Source organism: Salvelinus namaycush, chromosome 42, assembly GCF_016432855.1.
Source record: "Salvelinus namaycush isolate Seneca chromosome 42, SaNama_1.0, whole genome shotgun sequence".
Taxonomy (NCBI): domain Eukaryota; kingdom Metazoa; phylum Chordata; class Actinopteri; order Salmoniformes; family Salmonidae; genus Salvelinus; species Salvelinus namaycush.
The window spans coordinates 1,206,981-1,226,131 of NC_052348.1; the positions used below are offsets into that span (position 1 = coordinate 1,206,981).

The window sequence follows — 19,151 nt, forward strand, 5'->3', positions numbered from 1 at the left end:
CGTTAGATTTATCGAACGTATGCATCAATCTGTATGCATTGACGGCGTGATAGAAATGGTAGCAGAAGGTGAATGTTGAACCTTTGTTGCACACATATAGAAATGATGCTGCGTATAGTCTTGCACTATAACAGTGTCGGTGTGATCGAGGCGTAAACTAAGCCCCCTTCCTCTCGCCCGACCGGAGAGTGAGATCATTCCGTGGCTAAATCAATCATGTCCAATTCATGCCAAACGAAGCAGAAACACAGAAAAGGAACCAAAATTGCCCCGGAAAATAAAGACAAAGCGTACTTTAAATCGAATGGACAGTGGTTTTACGTTTTGAGCCGAGTAGTGGTGGTAATGTTCTCTCTTCTGCTATTTTTGTTTTGGCATGATAATAGTCACTACGGCTCAGAAGTTATCTAATGGCTTTCTCTGCATAGCAGCTGTTGCTATGAGTCCATTATGCTAAAGTGCTGTCTGAACCGATAGGCCTAGTTGTATATAGAGCTGTATCAAACCCTTTTTTAGGATATGTGTGTGTGCCTTTGCTTGCAAGAGTCTCCCTTTCCCTATTTCTGCCCGCTCGTCTCCGTCTCTCTCGCTCTCCATCAGCGATGACCCAGTGTAAGGCTGGCAGATGAGGGGTGGGGGAGTGCTAATTTTCACACCTCCTACGGTTCCTGCACCCACTCTCGTCTCTGCTCCTTTCCAGCGTCCCCAGAGCCAGCCATGCCTCCAATTACTCACCATGACGCAAATAGACCCACCACCAACACCAGTCTGTGCGATATTTAGACCCACTAGCTAGAGGTTAACCCTTAAAATCTCAGTACAAATTGACATAAGGTTTAACGGTAAGGGTATACCATTATTTAATTTGTTCTGCAGGTAGTTTTACCTGATCAAGCTATGCTGAAGTATCAACATTATTGAAGTAAAACAATCATTGCTGTTTGTTGTCAGTGGCCAATTACGGCTATTCAACCTCAATATCTTTTGAATAGCCATTGGTTTCTCCCTTCCCACTTCACGTTGGCGGGTGATGTATCTTAATGATCCCAGTGACGGAGGTCTTACAGACTAGAACAATAGGGGTTACGAGGATCTAATGACATCGTCCCCCACCTTTTATTCTACAACCTCTCATCTCCTACAGCGTTTGGAAAAAAGCTTTGTCTCACCATAATAACACATTGTATTGGTGAGAACAGGAGGGAAGCTAAAAACTAGTGCTCTAGCCGGGCTTTCATATTGTAATGCGCACTTATGATAGCTTTGATTCGCCTGAGATATATTTAGAAGCTCTCTTTCTATCCCCTTCTCTTTCTCACCTCTTCTTTTAATTAGCTAGCACACAGCGCTAATGCCAGAGCTCTCCTCTCCCCTACAGGCAGGTCATTGGAGCCGTGAAACAGACACCCAATCATTGCGCTCGCACAGATTAGGGAGTTGGATACGAAACGGTCGCCAACGGAATTAGCCAACTGCCACCGTCTCGAATTCTTATCTCTGAGCTCCACTCTCTTCTCTTTGTATGAGAGTTGGTTCTGCTGTACGACCACAAAGATCTTCAACTCAGTTTGTTTGAAGGGGTGTATGCGAGTTTTGCTATAGCCTTTTTTTCTTACTTGGCTATCAACATACATTACTGGATGTGTAATTTTGGTAGATATTAAGTTGAGCAGGTGTTTAGGACACTGTTTTGGCCTCAGACTTATTTTGATACGCAACCTAATGCAGTGATTGTCATGAATTTTGGGTTGACAATTAGGCTTTTTTTGTTATATTTTACTGTCAAAATGTTCATATTTTTTTGTTCATTAGATATTAATTTGCCTTTATCTTTATGTGCACTAATATTATATTTGGGTCTATGTATTAATCTAACAGTAAATGTAATGTCCTAAAAATAACTTTGCAATGTGGCCTAGTGCACTCACGATGGCCGATGTGGAATTTTGCGCGCTCCGTATTTCAAAGCCATATCGGATATCATGATTATAAAACAGTGTGCTTTGAGCTCAGTGATCGTTGAGAAATAAAATGTGTATCTACAGAAAGCTGATCTTTAATACCCGCAATTGCATTTTGAAATGATATACAATCACGAGGGGCACATGAGATTGTGAGGCTCGCTCATTACAGCAGCCGGCCCAAGCGAAACAGGCAGGCAACAGCGGCAGGGTAGACACTTTTATTTCAGGAAGGATGGTGCACTTTACTGTTTAACAAATCATGGTTTCATCTGCCCAAACAATAGGATGGTTGAGGTGATCAGATAGAATGTGCAGCTCACACCAGTGCAACCAATAAAAATGTTAACTTGCACAGCTAAATCCAAAGGTCGCAAAATGCAACTAAATGGTCTCAATCTGGACATCTGACAGATACATGTTTTGTGAATGTGTTTGACTGGGTACATCTCTGGCTGTAGAGGAAACCAACTGACAAATCGTTTCAGTTTATCCTTATAATGCACCACACGGGTCGGGACATTAAACACTGAACAGGGTTCCGAGTTTATCAGTATCAGAACATAGTTAGCATGGTCGTGTTCATTAGGCACCAAACATAAGGAAGGGACTTCCTGGGCTTGTCCAACAAGAAACGGTCAATATCGTTTTCTGTTGCAAAACTTTTCAAACGTTTTCCGTTGCGTGCCCTAATGAATACATCCCATGTCAGAAGAGACCTTCCTGTATGTAAAGTCTGTTCCCCGTCAACTGTCTGCGCTGTGACGAAATCTGTTTGGGCCTGATTAGGCTGGGATGGCAGAGCGAAACAGTGGGGCCCCGCAATATTCAAATTAACCCCAACCTGTTGAAACCGTACAGGTAATACACTCTCTCTCTCTGTCTCTCTCTCTCAGGGAGATGCTTTATAGGCTCATTACTGTTTTTGTGACACAGGGAGATTTTAGTTGACTTAAGTTACTACACTAAACAAAAATATAAATGCTACATGTAAAGTGTTTAGTTCCATGTTTCATGAGCTGAAATAAAATATCCCAGAAATGTTCCATACACACAAAAAGCGTATTTTTCTCAAATGTTATGCACATGCACCAATTTGTTTACATCCCTGTTAGTGAGCATTTCTCCTTTGCCAAAATGATCCATCCACCTGATGTGTGTGGCATATCAAGAAGCTGATTAAACAGCATGATCATTACAAAGGTGCACCTTGTGCTGGGGGGCAATAAAAGGCCATTCTAAAAAGTGCAGTTTTGTCAGACAACACAATGCCACAGATGACTCAAGTTTTAAGGGAGCGTGCAATTGTCATACTGACTTGACTGCAGGAATGTCCACCAGAGATGTTGCCAGAGAATTGAATGTTAATTTCTTTACCATAAGCCGCCTCCAACGTTGTTTTGGAGAATTCGGCAGCATGTCCAACCATGCTTCACAACCGCAGACCACATGTATGGCGTCACGTGGCCGAGCGGTTTGCTGATGTCAACATTGAACAAAGTGCCCCATGGTGGCGGTGGGGTTATGGTATGGGCAGGCATAAGCTACGGACAATGAACACAATTGTATTTTATCGATGGCAATTTGAATACACAAAATAGACGAGATCCTGAGGCCCATTTTTTTTTGAAGGTGTCTGTGACCAACAGATGCATATCTGTATTCCCAGTAATGTGAAATCCATAGATTAGGGCCGAATGAATTCATTTCAATTGACTGATTTCCTCATATGAACTGTAACTCAGTAAAATCAATGAAATTATTGAATGTTGCGTTTATATTTTATATTGAGCAACAGGTTCACACTGTCCATGTGAACGTGTAGATACCATACATTTACCTCAGTATCTGAAGAGATGGGTGGTTTTGAGTTACGTAAGAGCCTTGTCTTTTCAGGCACATTCTGTCCGTGGTGCATTTCAGGTGTTGGCAACCTAACTGTTTTCTCCCCCAAACTCTTCATTCCCACGAATATCTCTTCCTTCTAGTCAAATTGAAGATTATGTGAAAATGGAGGTGGCTGAACTTTCTTGTTACGCCGGATGACAGATTAATTGTTGTAACCTTCAACGCCATGCAAATCCTGCAACAATTTTTCCTGCTTTGTAAAACATGTCTCAGCAAAGACTGTACTTGTCAGACACTCCCCTATAGCAGCCATCTATAAGCCTAGATTATAAGGGCTGGAAGCCACAAGCTGCTCTCTGTTTCCTCTTTCATACATGTAGCTTAGGTACATTTGTGTCATGTCGATTGCACATTATGTTCTCAATTCTCATAAAGCTTCAACATGAGATCCTGATCAGATCACACTCTGGACATGTTAAAGACCACCTTGAAGGGTTATTAAAAATGTAGCCTATTTTGTCATACCAAAAACGTGCAAGTCCTGGTTGTGTTGTTTTCGAGCATTGACTTGTACCTTGTTGTAGCTAGATCCATAGCCTACATGTGGCTTGGTGTCAATGTAGCTGTTAATGCCGCAAGCTAGTTGTGAGAGGGTTAACTTTAGGGCAGTATGTAGATTTCATCATTTTGATTTCATCTCTAGGATCAGGCTGGCAAAGTGAATGACCTTGGGCTGTGCTAGGCTATATATTTTTTACACTGGCTGTGGCAAGCCTCCAGACTCACTGGGTACTCATCAGTCAGTGTTTTTTTTTGAGGAATGTAGCTCGCATAAGACATCGCCTGTCTCACTTTGGAGCAGGGTTTCGTTTAGGGAAATGTGGCGCCAGTCATTTGACCGGCAACATTTTAATTTACCGGACCTTTCAGAAATGTGCCGGCCTTGCGCTATTGCGCAATCTGACAGATTTTCCACTCAAAGGCTCTGTATCTGTATGCTGTGTGATAAGACAGCCTACATAATGAATATCCTGTACACACGCACCAATGTAATTTCAATAAATGATACTAATTAACCTATAGACCGATAAGAATGACCAGTCAAATGTATTTCCGTAGACTGATATTTCCATTAATTAATTGGCTATAAAGCGTTATTTCATAATGGGATTTTTTTTATTCTTCTCCTGGACAATTGGCCGGCGGCAGTTTTATTTATTGGCCTTTCAAAAAAATGTACGGACAAAAACCTGCTATTATCGGCTAATGGTAATTATCTACCTCAGATCAGCCATCTTGTTTGTGTTTATACATCAGTGGTGTTTGTGTGTGAACTGATTAGGCCTGTGCATTTCTTAGGCTTGTCCTTCCAAATGCTTTTAGACAATTGTCGCAAGGCACATGCCAGCGGTGTCCGACATCCACTGCAAACAGCCTCTCTTTTTCCAAGCCCTTCATGTACTTAATGCCCTGTGACCACAGCATGAACTTTCTCCCCTTCACCTCTCCCTCCTCCCTTGCTCTCCCATTGTCTTTTTATACCTCTACACAGCACACCGCATTGCAGGCCAGCAATGCAGATCCCTAGGATGCTATAAGCGGCGGTAGCAGTTGGCTGGCGGTGACTGGTATGAGAAGCTGTTAATAATGTGAATAACCACCCCTAGCCTGAATATATTCATGGCCTATTTTATTCTCTCCGTTAATGACTGGGGGAAGCTGCCAGTGTACAATGCCTCTCAACTCGTACCCACCCGCAAAGTGTCTGTTTGAACTAAATTCAGAACCTGTGCATGTGGGTTAGCGTGCTTCAGGGATGGTATATGTTCAGTCTCTTTTCTTTTTTTTCTTGGGAAATTGTGTGCGCGTTAGCGTGTGTGTCAGACCATTGAAGAATAAGACATTTTAACATAAGTCTTTATTGAACATGAGTCTGGAGTAGGACAAGGGTTTTATGGCATAAGATGCATATTATAATAATTAGAATGTTTATCATGACAATGATATGAAGTGTGATAGATTAGATTCTATTGGACACGTTGAGTTTATATAGCTTCCATTTGAATCCGTTATATCTCATTAGGAGCCTATACTGTTGGCTTCCATCATTAGCAGGGTTGGGGTCAGTACCATTTAAATTCCAGTCAATTCAGAAAGTAAACCAAATACCTATTCCAAATATGACACCACACGATATATCGCCCATCCCTATAGGAAGTTGGGCCCAGTGTAGCCTGTTACTCAGTGAGGGACAGTGCAGGAAACCAGAACTGAAAGGACAGCAAGCAGTGCTTCGGGTCTGCTTTATGATATGAGTCACCTCAACAGGCACCACCCAAAAGGACATACAATTCAACAATCATTCTGCGGTCCAGAACATTCGCTACGTCTGTACACACTGTACAATCCAGGAAGTCCCCAGTAGTAGCCATCCACTGTGCCTCTTTCAACTCTCTCTCCCCCCCTCCCTGGGTATGTGAGGTGGGATCCCAGCTGTTGAAAGCTTGGACAGGAAACTGACAATCTGGAACTGATGGAGAGAGCTCGCCAGCTTCCAGCTTACCCTCGCCATCCAGCATGTTATCCGTCCTGAAGTGTGAAAACATGGCTTCTTCAATGTGTTGATTTGATTATCACTCAGGGAGGGGTGTGTGTGTGTAGGGTAGTCTTTCAGCCCAGGTGTTGCGTTTGAGTTTCCATGTGTGTTCTGGTGATGTTAGTGGGAGTTGACGTATACTTGGGTCTGTTTTTATTGGATGATGATTGGAGTTGATGTTGATGACATGCTTAAAACCCAGAGCTCCCTTTTCTGACTTCAGCATACTTGAGCATGCCAACTTAATGTATCATTGTGAACCCCTCAATCTACACCTATATTGTTAAAGCTAGTTCGGCTTCCATCTCTGTCTCTGCTGTCAACTCACTGAATAGCTGTGTCAGCCCTCTGTCAACAGGTCCAGATCAGGTTCTCCTCCTCACACACTGCAGCTGCCGGCTCCCTGCTGTGCAGACCTCCGTCACAGTGCTCATTAGGATGGGACGTCACACACACACACACACACACACACACACACACACACACACACACACACACACACACACACACACACACACACACACACACACACACACACACACACACACACACACACACACACACACACACGGCCACCACGAACAACACACTGGTCGCAGCAGGGTGGCAGAAATGACCTCATACTAGCCGTCATATAGTGTGTCATTGAGAGAGAAAGCACAAGTTCACTTGTTGATTTTTGGTGAGAGTGGATGTGAGAGAGTAAGGGATAGGGTGTGTGTGCATGTGTACTTATTGAGTTCCCATTACAATATGTTGTAGGCTGTGTGGGGTTCTTTTTTAAATCGCTACCTCTATCGCATATCGGCTTCTTTTTCACCATAACCACTCGTCTCTATTTGTGTAACAAAGCCGTTTTTAGAGCGCAAACCTGACGGTCTGACGCAGGTGACAAGACAATGTAACCCACTCAGTCTCAGGTAGATGGAGTAGGTTGAATGTGCCCTAAACACTGATCTTGGGTCAGTTAAGCATTTTCCACATGAATGGTTAAGGCTAGGATTAGGGGATGGAAAGCTGATCCTAGATCTACCTAGGGGGAAACTTCATCCTGGAGCCAGGTGGATGTTGCCATGGTCTCAGACAGACTAGCCTAACTGATGTACATGGAATTGTCAATGTACCAGCCCACTCACTTATAGCCCAGGGCCCAGTGTTTCTCAATACTGGTCCTGGTGACCCAACGGGGTGCACAATGCACATTTTTGGTTTTGCCCTGGCAATAACACACCACACCAACCTAGCTGATTCCACTTATCAACTCATCATCAAGCCATGTGATTAGTGGAATCAGGTGTGTGCACCCATTTGGTTTCCCAGTAGGGCTGGGAATTGCCAGGGACCTGTATTGCGATGATCGTGTTTCTCATGATTCTATATGTATTGCAAGTTGATATTTAGATTGTATTGTGATTCGATGTTCCAAACAATATTGATCACTGCTTCAGAGAAACGAGAGAGCATAAGAAAACATGTTTTGATCAGATAAAATTGCTGAAAACAAATTAGCTCCCTATTTAACCTTTTCACACTTACCAACAAACAGGTTTGATCATTCTACAGCGTATGCTTAAACCGGTGTGATTAGAACGCTTATTTAGAACGCAACAGTCAGCATTTGCGCTAGCCACACAGTTTTTTTCACAGAAACATTTTGCACACAGTCCTTACAAAGTTATGTCCTGAATGTGACCAGTTTATTTTTGGATGCAATGTTCAGACACTCACAGAAATAGCACAGCATACACATTCATCCAAACCGGAAAATGTAGGCTACATTAGTCCTAGCGTTTACTAAGGAAAGGTTGACGTAACACAAGCAGTCATATTTAGAGAACTTTTGGCTGACAGAAACCACAATATGAATTAGCTAAGAGGAGACGATGAGTTTGGTCTGTTTGTTGTATGCATGTTCAAAGGGGGGGGGGGGGGGGGGGGGGTTGTCTATGATCATTCACTCCCGGAAGTTTACTCAAAGATTAGTGAACGATTCCTTCCCCTCATTATAACATCTTTTCTCTGACAGACGTTTACGTGACACCCAGAATGCACTGTATAATGGCAACAAACATGGCGCCACACATAGCTGACAAATAGCTTAGCATTAGCTCATTATAACCAGTACAACAAAATACCCCAAAAGTAATTTACACACATCCTAGGTTTCCATTACAATCTATGCAATAATCGGAATGCATTACTTGTCACCAGTACTTGAAAATGTGAATAAAACTGTACATACATTATGCTCCATACTAGGGTTTCACATTTTGGGAAATATTCAGAGGTGGGAACTTTCCGTGGGAATATATGGAAATTAACGGGAATATATGGGAATCAAATAGCAATATATGCAAGTTAATATTAATACCATTTAAATGTAGATGTTTTTTGCAATGGTTATATTTACCACATCATATGGAGACAAACTCTTTTACCTTATCATAAGTAGACATAATTGCAAATGATTAAATCCTCATAAAAAAATTAAAAAACGATTTAGTTATGAATTTAACTTCAATTAAGTGAGTTGACTCTTCACATGGGATGATTTCACTGAACAACAAAAGAAAAGGAATATTGAATGATCCCCAATGATCCATCACATCTCCCAAAAACGTTTTCAACATATATCTGTAAAATGATAACCAAAGCTTTAGTTTCTAGACTGTCTTCCTCTCAGGCTTCCATGTCTTCTCCCTGGACCTCCTCAATGTCCACCTCTTGAACATCAGACTCTGAGGCCTCATCTTCACTGTTACTTTCCAACCTTGTGGAGGATGGCTCGTTGTCAGGCTCAAAAAGCCTCAAATTTGCCCGGGTGGCCACCAATTTTTCGAACCCTTGTATTGGTCAGCCTGTTGCGTGCTTTGGTGTGTGTGTTCCCAAGCAAGGACCAGTTGTGCTCTGAGGCGGCGGATGTTGGTGGGATTTGGGGGATGATGGAGGCAACAAGGGAAAGAGCCTCAGATCCACAAAGTCCCTTCCATCAGGTGGCTGATGAGATATGTTGGCACGACTGCCATATTGCATCTCCATCCCAAAGCCCTTGCTTGGAAGTGTACTTCGCCAGACTGCGAAGAACCTTACCCTCATCCAGGCCAAGGTGGCGAGACACGGTATTGATGACACCATAAGCCTTGTTGATATCTGCACCAGACAGGATGTTCTTGCCAGCATACTTGGGTCCAACATGTACGCTGCGGCGTGTATGGGCTTCAGGCAGAGGTCTTAACGCTTTTTGATGTATTTCAGAACTGCAGTTTCCTCTGCTTGGAGCAACAGTGAAGTGGGCAGGACAGTACATATTTCTTCTCTTACATCTGCAAGCAGCGTCTGACCATCCGAGTGGATGGCATTGTCTCCCTAAATCCGTGCAATGGCTACTGCTATAGGTTTTCAGGAGTTTCAGGCTGCTTACCACTCTCCCAAAATACATCATCCAGGAGGATCCTCTTGATTGGGCTGTCCATATCGGCAGATTGTAATATGACCATTTCTTGGAGAGACTCCTTCCCCTCCAGGAGACTATCAAACTTGATGACAACACCTCCCCAACTGGTGTTGCTGGGCAGCTTCAATGTGGTGCTCTTATTCTTCTCACTTTGCTTGGTGAGATAGATTGCTGCTATAACTTGAGGACCCTTCACATATCTAACCATTTCCTTGGCTCTCTTGTAGAGTGTATCCATTGTTTTCAGTGCCATGATGTCCTTGAGGAGCAGATTCAATGCACAAGCAGCACAACCATTGGGTGTGATGTGAGGGTCGGACTCCTCCACTTTAGACCAAGCATCCTTCATGTTCGCAGCATTGTCTGTCACCAGTGCAAATACCTTCTGTGGTCCAAGGTCATTGATGACTGCCTTCAGCTCATCTGCAATGTAGAGACCGGTGTGTCTGTTGTCCCTTGTGTCTGTGCTCTTGTAGAATACTGGTTGAGGGGTGGAGATGATGTAGTTAATTATTCCTTGCCCACAAACATTCGACAACCCATCAGAGATGATTGCAATACAGTCTGCTTTCTCTATGATTTGCTTGACCTTCACTTGAATTCTGTTGAACTCTGCATCCAGCAAATTAGTAGATAAAGCATGTGTGGTTGGAGGGGTGTAATGCTGGGCAAAGAACATTCAGAAATCTCTTCCAATACACATTGCTTGTGAGCATCATAGGTGAACCAGTTGCATACAGTCGTGGCCAAAAGTTTTGAGAATGATACAAATATAAATTTTCACAAAGTCTGCTGCCTCAGTGTCTTTAGATATTTTTGTCAGATGTAACTATGGAATACTGAAGTATAATTAAAAGCATTTCATAAGTGTCAAAGGCTTTATTGAGAATTACATTAAGTTGATGTAAATACATGAATGGTCTCAGGATGCTTTACTGTTGGCATGACACAGGACTGATGGTAGCGCTCACCTTGTCTTCTCCGGACAAGATTTTTTCCAGATGCCCCAAACAATTGGAAAGGGGATTCATCAGAGAAAATGACTTTACCCCAGTCCTCAGCAGTCCAATCCCTGTACCTTTTGCAGAATATCAGTCTGTCCCTGATGTGTTTCCTGGAGAGATGTGGCTTCTTTGCTGCCCTTCTTGACACCAGGCCATCCTCAAAGTCTTTGCCTCACTGTGCATGCAGATGCGCTCACACCTGCCTGCTGCCATTCCTGAGCAAGCTCTGTACTGGTGGTGCCCCGATCCTGCAGCTGAATCAACTTTTGGATACGGTCCTGGCTCTTGCTGGACTTTCTTGGGCACCCTGAAGCCTTCACAACAATTGAACCGCTCTCCTTGAAGTTCTTGATGATCTGATAAATGGTTGATTTATGTGCAATCGTACTGGCAGCAATATCCTTGCCTGTGAAGCCCTTTTTGTGCAAAGCAATGACGGCCCGTCTTTCCTTGCAGGTAACCATGGTTGACAGAGGAATAACAATAATTCCAAGGCTGGTCCTTTTGTGGCAGGGCTGAAATGCAGTTGAAATGTTTTTGGGGGATTCAGTTCATTTGCATGGCAAAGAGGGACTTTGCAATTAATTTCAATTCGTCTGATCCCTCTTCATAATATTCTGGAGTGTATGCAAATTGCCATCATACAAACTGAGGCAGCAGACTTTGTGAATATTAATTTTTGTATTATTCTCAACTTTTGGCCACGACTGTACACAGCTCGAGCAAGACATTCAGCAGCATTTATCTGTCTACGTTCCTCTATTGAGTGAAAAAACCTTTGATTCCAGGAGGACCATGAGCTGTTGCTATCGTTAAGGTGTCTGATTCATAATTTTCACCTCGAATAGAAGTAGAGGGATTTTGTCAGAGGTTGCGTGTTGTGAGCGCTAAGGGAACTTCATGCACTTGGCCAGATGATTCTGCATCTTTGTTGCATTCTTTACATATGATTTGGCACAGTATTTGCAAATGTACACATATTTTCCTTCTACATTGGCTGCAGTGAAATGTCTCCACACATCAGATAGTGCCCGTGGCATTTTCCTGTAAAGATTAGAAATATTTGTAACAAACAAATACAATTCCATGTACAGGTAAGTAGTTAAGCAGCTGGATTAAACAACTCCTATGTAAGATAAATGTTTTAAAATGAAACATGTATGGAAACAGGTGAATTAATAGTCCTCAGTTAGCAGGCTCAAGCAAGCTAAAACCCAAATGGTAGCAAGAACTAACTAGCAAAAATTGTTAACAAGTTAGAAATGATTTAAACACACTTTGATGTAGGCTACTATTTACTAGTTAACAAAAAATCATGTATGTCATAAAATATCTTCACCCCACCTAGTGGCTCAGACAGTGTAGTAGTGTGGGCTCAATAGCATCTCATTAGTGTGCAAGATCTTGAGAATCTGCTGTACATGTGATGGAAGAGTGCACTGTGCATGTAGAGGGTTGCAATTCCATTGAATTGGGGAGAGTTTAACCAAAGTATGCCACAAGACCTAGAATTGCCTTATGTGTATCCCACAAAAAGGTTCACTGTTATAAAGCTAACTTTTTTTATGAGTTTAAGCAAAATTCCCCAGCTTAACTTCCCATGGAAAATGTATGGAAAAATTCCAGAAATTTTCCGGAAAGTTTCAGACCCTTTGCAACCCTACTCCATACATACATACATACATACATACATACATACATACATACATACATACATACATACATACATACATACTATACTGTATGTTACAGTAGAAACAACAAGACGGTATACAGAAAATAAGGCACTTACTTTGATAGCAACGTACACATGTCCAAAGTTATTATTTGTAATGAAAACAACAATGCAACAATGCGAGCGCCAGTCAGAAAATGTGCCAGTTCTTACAAGACTGCTCAAATGTCCTCATACTTGATGTGCGGAAGAAATGGGGTAGGGCTGTCCTCGAAGAGGTAAGTTTATCCAGCTCAGTAAAGTCTTAAACATAAATTGTCCACAACACTGAAATGGACTACTTCTGTGTGAATTAATGAGGAGGCGGAACACACTTCAATTCAAACTGTTAGAAAATACAACGTGTTAGAAAATAATTGGAAATTGACAAGTTGAAACATAGCCTATAGATAAGTAGCAGGTAGCGCGTGTTAACTGTCCTGTTGCGTAACAATCACATTAGAGATATTTGGAACAAGCTATGAAGGAAAAATAATGGTGTTTTTGTGCAGTGACAGCAAACTTGCGGAAAAATAATATTGCGACATCGTCAATACGATATATCATCAAATATAATATATGTAACTATCGATTTATGTTTGATAAATAAGATGCATAACGAATATGCTATACACCCGCCAATTTTACAACATTGAAGTCTCCTTGACAACATTGGATTCAGACCTCTGATAGTTTAGGGTTTCAGATATGAAACTGAAGTAGATGTGTGTGATATCTGATGTCCCGAGAGCTATTCTTATTGAGCTCAGAATTAGAAACTACCACTTTCTGTTGTAGCGGTGTCCCCGGAGATTGGCTTCGTTGTTTTGCGTTCACCTGTAGTGCCATGCAGGAGCATGTTCATTACAGCAACGAAAAACTTTCTAAAACGTTTTGCAATGGGGAAAAAAGTGCAAATCATTTTTTTTTAATGAGTAGCATGCTCAAGTGTCTCACAGAGGAGTCTGAATTTCGCCACCACTCTGGCTGCATTGTTAGGCAGGAGAGTCTACGTTTTGCCAAGTCGCCCAAGCGCTCACTTGTTTCGAATGATAAGGTCCCATTGGAACTCATTGAGTTGATAGGTGTACGTGTACATAAATGTGTTCTTCTCTTTTTGTCTTTCTTTCGCCAGCTCCTCGTTCTACGTGCCGGAGAATGGAAGGCCGCTGCGCTTCCAGCCACCATCGCTGGAGTTTGGGACACAGTGAGTTTCTCTCACTTCCTGGTTTCATAGAAAATGATTCATTAACATAAGCCAATGTAAAGACATTGATAAATCCTGTGTTTGGAGCTACTATAACCAACCACCTCATTTTAGACGTACACATGGGTGCAAAAGACACCGACTCCAAATCACAATCCGACAGTTATAAGAGTAATGTGGAAAAAGCATTTAGAATAGCATCGTAGGACAAAATCCACAAAATATCTGTAACCTTTACCTAACCTTGTCTGGATTATGTCACCGGAAGCCCCCAAGAAGAAGCACAGCTATAGAAAGTGATGATAAAAAGCCATACAAGTGGAAAAGCTCTCTATAAAGCGGAGGGGCCTTTTAAATGCAGAGGAAGCCAAAGGAACAGACAAGCGACGACCGTGAGCAGCTCAGCTCTCTTCCCATCAGCGCGAGACTGAATAAGAGAGAGGGTCAGACCCAAGGGGAAAGGTTTAGAACTCTGCTGTTTGCCTCATTGCTCCCAAAACAACCACCAGAATAGCGAGACTCTTTGTTGTGCATGGATGGCCGTCCCCACTGCTACTATTTGCAGCTGAAAAAATTTATCCTATGACATATTTATTCATTCTTTTGAGCCATATTCAATTATTTTCGCCCCAAGGTCTACGTTTATTTCCCATTTCATTTTCTTTATCTATTGGTCCAAGTATCCAAGATATCTATTCGTTAATTAGTTCTGTTTCTAAATCTGAGAAATACCCCATTCCCAACCTTTCGGTGTAGATTATAATGAATCCAACAAACTAGGAAACACTAGGTCCGACCTAGGATCTATCCTCGTCCATACCTTATTGCTACAGACAACGGTTGCTATATGACTGAAGCGTTTAAACATTTAAATCCCACACCCTTGTTTTGCGACAGTGGCATCAAGCAAAGCAGGCATAACATAACACAAGCACACCAGCGCAAAGTGTTAAACTCAACCTCATCCCTGCCCACTAGCCTTGCTAGCCTCTCGCTAACTAGGCTAACCCAACGGCCCAGTCATTTCAGCAATGGCAATATACAGTGTTGATATGCAACGTTAGCACACCCTCCTCTCTCTCTGTTTGCCAGGCAGTGCAGAGGGACCCAGGCATGCCCAAAGAGACCCTTATTGACTGAAGTTTTGTCCTAAATGTCACCCTCTTCCCTATATAGTACCAGAGCCATATGGACACACTATTCACTATGTGTAGTGCACTACTTTCGCAGTATTTACTGTCATCCCGTTGTTTAAACACACAACAAGCCCCCTGTCCCCACTACAATGCAGGTCCCCAGTCATGTGTTATGAGTGGATAGGACGGGCAGTAGCTTCGCATAAAGTGGATGGAATTTTTGTCATTGCCGTCAGCATTGATTTGAGGAAACGTAGATTATATCAAATGTATGTATTATAAAATAGGCTAAAATACATCTACAGTTGAAGTCAGAAGTTTACATACACCTTAGCCAAATACATTTCAACTCAGTTTTTCACAATTTCTGACATGTAATCCTAGTAATAAGAAAAACTGTTTTAGGTCATTTAGGATCACCACTTTATTTTAAGATTGTGAAATGTCAGAATAATAGTAGGGAGAATAATTTATTTCAGCTTTTATTTCTTTCATCACATTCCCAGTGGGTCAGAAGTTTACATACACTCAATTAGTATTTTGTAGCATTGCCTTTAAATTGTTTAACTTGGGTCCAACGTTTCGGGTAGCCTTCCACAAGCTTCCCACAATAATTTTGGGGAATTTTGGCCCATTCCTCCTGACAGAGCTGGTGTAACTGAGTCAGGTTTGTAGGCCTCCTTGCTCGCACACACTTTTTCACTTCTGCCCACAAATTTTCTATAGGATTGAGGTCAGGGCTTTGTAATGGCCACGCCAATACCTTGACTTTGTTGTCCTTAAGCCATTTTGCCACAACTTTGGAAGTATGCTTTGGGGTCATTGCCCATTTGGAAGACCCATTTGCGACCAAGCTTTAACTTCCTGACTTGTCTTGAGATGTTGCTTCAATATATCCACATATTTTTCCTTCCTCATAATGCCATCTATTTTGTGAAGTGCCCCAGTCCCTCCTGCAGCAAAGCACCCCCACAACATGATGCTGCCACCCCCGTGCTTCACGGTTGGGATGGTGTTCTTCGGCTTGCAAGCCTCCCCCTTTTTCCTCCAAACATAACAATGGTCATTATGGCCAAACAGTTCTATTTTGTTTCATGAGACCAGAGGACATTTCTCCAAAAAGTACGATCTTTGTCCCCCATGTGCAGTTGCAAACCGTAGTCTGGCTTTTTTATGGCGGTTTTGGAGCAGTGGCTTCTTCCTTGCTGAGAGGACTTTCAGGTTATGTCGATATAGGACTCGTTTTATTGTGAATATAGATAATTTTGTACCTGTTTCCTCCAGCATCTTCACAATGTCCTTTGCTGTTGTTCTGGGATTGATTTGCACTTTTCGCACCAAAATACGTTAATCTCTAGGAGACAGAACGCGTCTCCTTCCTGAGCGGTATGATGGCTGCGTGGTCCCATGGTGTTTATAGTGGCGTACTATTGTTTGTACAGATGAACGTGGTACCTTCAGGCGTTTGGTAATTTCTCCCAAGGATGAAGCAGACTTGCGGAGGTCTGCAAAAAACAATTCTGAGGTCTTGGCTGATTTTCTTTTGATTTTCCCATGATGTCAAGCAAAGAGGCACTGAGTTTGAAGGTAGGCCTTGAAATACATCCACAGGTACACCTCCAATTGACTCAAATGATGTCAATTAGCCTATCAGAAGCTTCTAAAGCCATGACATCATTTTCTGGAATTTTCCAAGCTGTTTAAAGGCACAGTCAACTTAGTGTATGTAAACTTCTGACCCACTGGACTTGTGATACAGTGATTTGTAAGTGAAATAATCTGTCTGTAAACAGTTGTTGGATAGATTACTTGTATCATGCACAAAGAAGATGTCCTAACCGACTTGCCAAAACTATAGTTTGTTAACAAGACATTTGTGGAGTGGTTAAAAAAACAGTTTTAATGACTCCAACCTAAGTGTATGTAAACTTCCGACTTCAACTGTATCTGTTTAACTTAATCACGTTAGGAAATTGAGTTTGACCTATCCAATGACTTCACATTGTACAGTAGCTCTAAAAGTTACTATCACGTATATATTTTTCTTGCTTGTGGTTATTATGATGACACTAGTCTGAGGAAAGCTTGCACCTGCAGCTATTTACTTTTCTATCTGCAAACCTATCCTTTAAGAGTGACATTTACAGAACTGTGGTGACTCCGGCCTATGTTGCTGGTCCCCCTTTTTATTACAAACACATCAAAATCTTAAAAGGCTAAACAGAGAGCGCTAAGCGTAGCTCCAAAGGTCACCATAGACCTTTTAACACCAGCCTGCGCTCGCTTAGTTTTTTTGGTTGATCTGAATTCCTTTGATGTCGGCCCCAAAGAAGTGTCAGATGAGCAAAAGTGCCTTCCTCGTTTCCAGGAAGTGCTAACTTGACATCAGCAAAATGCTGTAGGGTGAAGTTGCCCTTAGACACTGATCTTGAGTCAATTTTGAATTTCTCCCACTAATGGTTAAGGTTGGAATTGAAGGAGGGTAAGCTGATCCTACCTAGAGGAAACATTACTATTAAGGGTCAGTTCTATCTCATGCGCAAGTGTTGATGCTGTCAATGTTGACACAACCGGAAACACTTTGCATTGAGTCGCACAGTTATGCCCTGAAATTACTCTGTAACTACAGTGGTAACTAGAATGCAATCATGGTAAAACTGCAAATGTCTAAATTGTACTTAAACAAGAGTTTGTTTCATAGTAGTTTAGAAATATTACTTTGTCGATATCCGAATGCTAGAAAGTATTTTACACTGATTAAACAGCATGATCATTAAACAGGTGCACCTTGTGCTTGGGACAATAAAATATACTCTAAAATGTGCAGCTTTGTCACACAACACAATGCCACATATGTCTTTTTTTGAGGGAGCGTCCAATTGGCATGCTGACTGCAGGAATGTCCGCCAGAGCTTTTGCCAGATAATTGAATGTTAATTTCTCTACCATAAGCCGCCTCCAACGCCGTTTTAGAGAATTTGGCAGGACGTCCAACCGTCCTCACAACCGTAAACCACATGTGTGGGCGAGCGGTTTGCTGATGTCAACGTTGGTGACGGGGAGGTTATGGTATGGGCAGGCATAAGCTACGGACAATGAACACAATTTGCATTTTATCGATAGCAATTTCAATGCACAGAGATGCCATGACGAGGTCCATTGTCGTGCCATTCATCCACCGCCATCCCCTCATGTTTCAGCATGATAACGCACGGCCCCATGTCGCAAGAATCTGTACACAATTCTTGGAAGCTAAAAATGTCCCAGTTCTGGCCTGCATACTCACCAGACATGTCAACCATTGAGCATGTTTGAAATGCTCTGGTTCAACGTCTACGAGGCTCTGGATCGACGTGTTCTAGTTCCAGCCAATATCCAGTAACTTCACAGGAGAGGATTGGGGCAACATTGCACAGGCCACCATCAACAGCCTGATCAGCTCTATGCGAAGGAGATGTGTCTCACTGCATGAGGCAAATGGTGGTCACACCAGATACTGACTGGTTTTCTGATCCATGCCCCTTCAAATTGTTGCATGTTGCTTTTATATTTTTGTTCAGTATAGCTTGATGTTTACAATGCCTGGATAGAACAATGAGCGGTGCATGTTATGTCCATCTCTCTCCATTTCTATCTCTCTCTGTAGGCCACTGGGGCTGCCAAGAGCTGAAACCATATACATACACAACCCCAGCCAGGAACTCCCAGTGACACTGCTGTCAATGTTTACATCCAGCAGAAATGTTCACATGCCTTCGTTCCACAGAAGGGTGAGTGTGTGTGTGTGTGTGTCCTTCCTTCACTCGGACACTCCCTCCCTCTCTCACTCAACCACACCCACGTTCATCCAACTACAATCTCTATTTTGCTTCCCTCTCCTCTTTCTCTCTGTTTGTTTCTCTCCCTCGCGCTCTCTCTCTCTCCTTTTCTCTCTCACACTGTTTTTCTCTGCTCTCTCTTCATCTACTTCTCTCTGCTCCCCCCTCGTTCTCATTCATGTCAGTCCCTTGGGCCACCAGTACAGCTATTTAAACTCTCAAACTGCCATTGAAACCCACAGAATTTCCCTGCTCTGCTTAGAAAGTATACCAAGCACATCAGCGTTGCATCACACTCTGACAACAGTGCATGTTACATCATTGCATATCACATTTTGTTCTATCGATTTCACGTTGAAATTAACCCACGATTCATTCAAACAAGGCCTCATTCTCAGCATGATTCTTCAATA

At 42.4% G+C, this 19,151-nt stretch overlaps 1 protein-coding gene across 1 annotated transcript in view; it reads left to right on the forward strand.

Moving 5' to 3' along the window:
- LOC120034983 (transmembrane protein 131-like) overlaps positions 1 to 19,151 on the forward strand; it is a 244,245-nt gene that overhangs the window by 44,481 nt on the left and 180,613 nt on the right. Inside the window, exons 4-5 of the mRNA XM_038981709.1 lie at positions 13,713 to 13,784; positions 18,567 to 18,690. Of these exons, the coding sequence (XP_038837637.1) occupies positions 13,713 to 13,784; positions 18,567 to 18,690 (196 nt within the window). The remainder of the gene's footprint in view (positions 1 to 13,712; positions 13,785 to 18,566; positions 18,691 to 19,151) is intronic.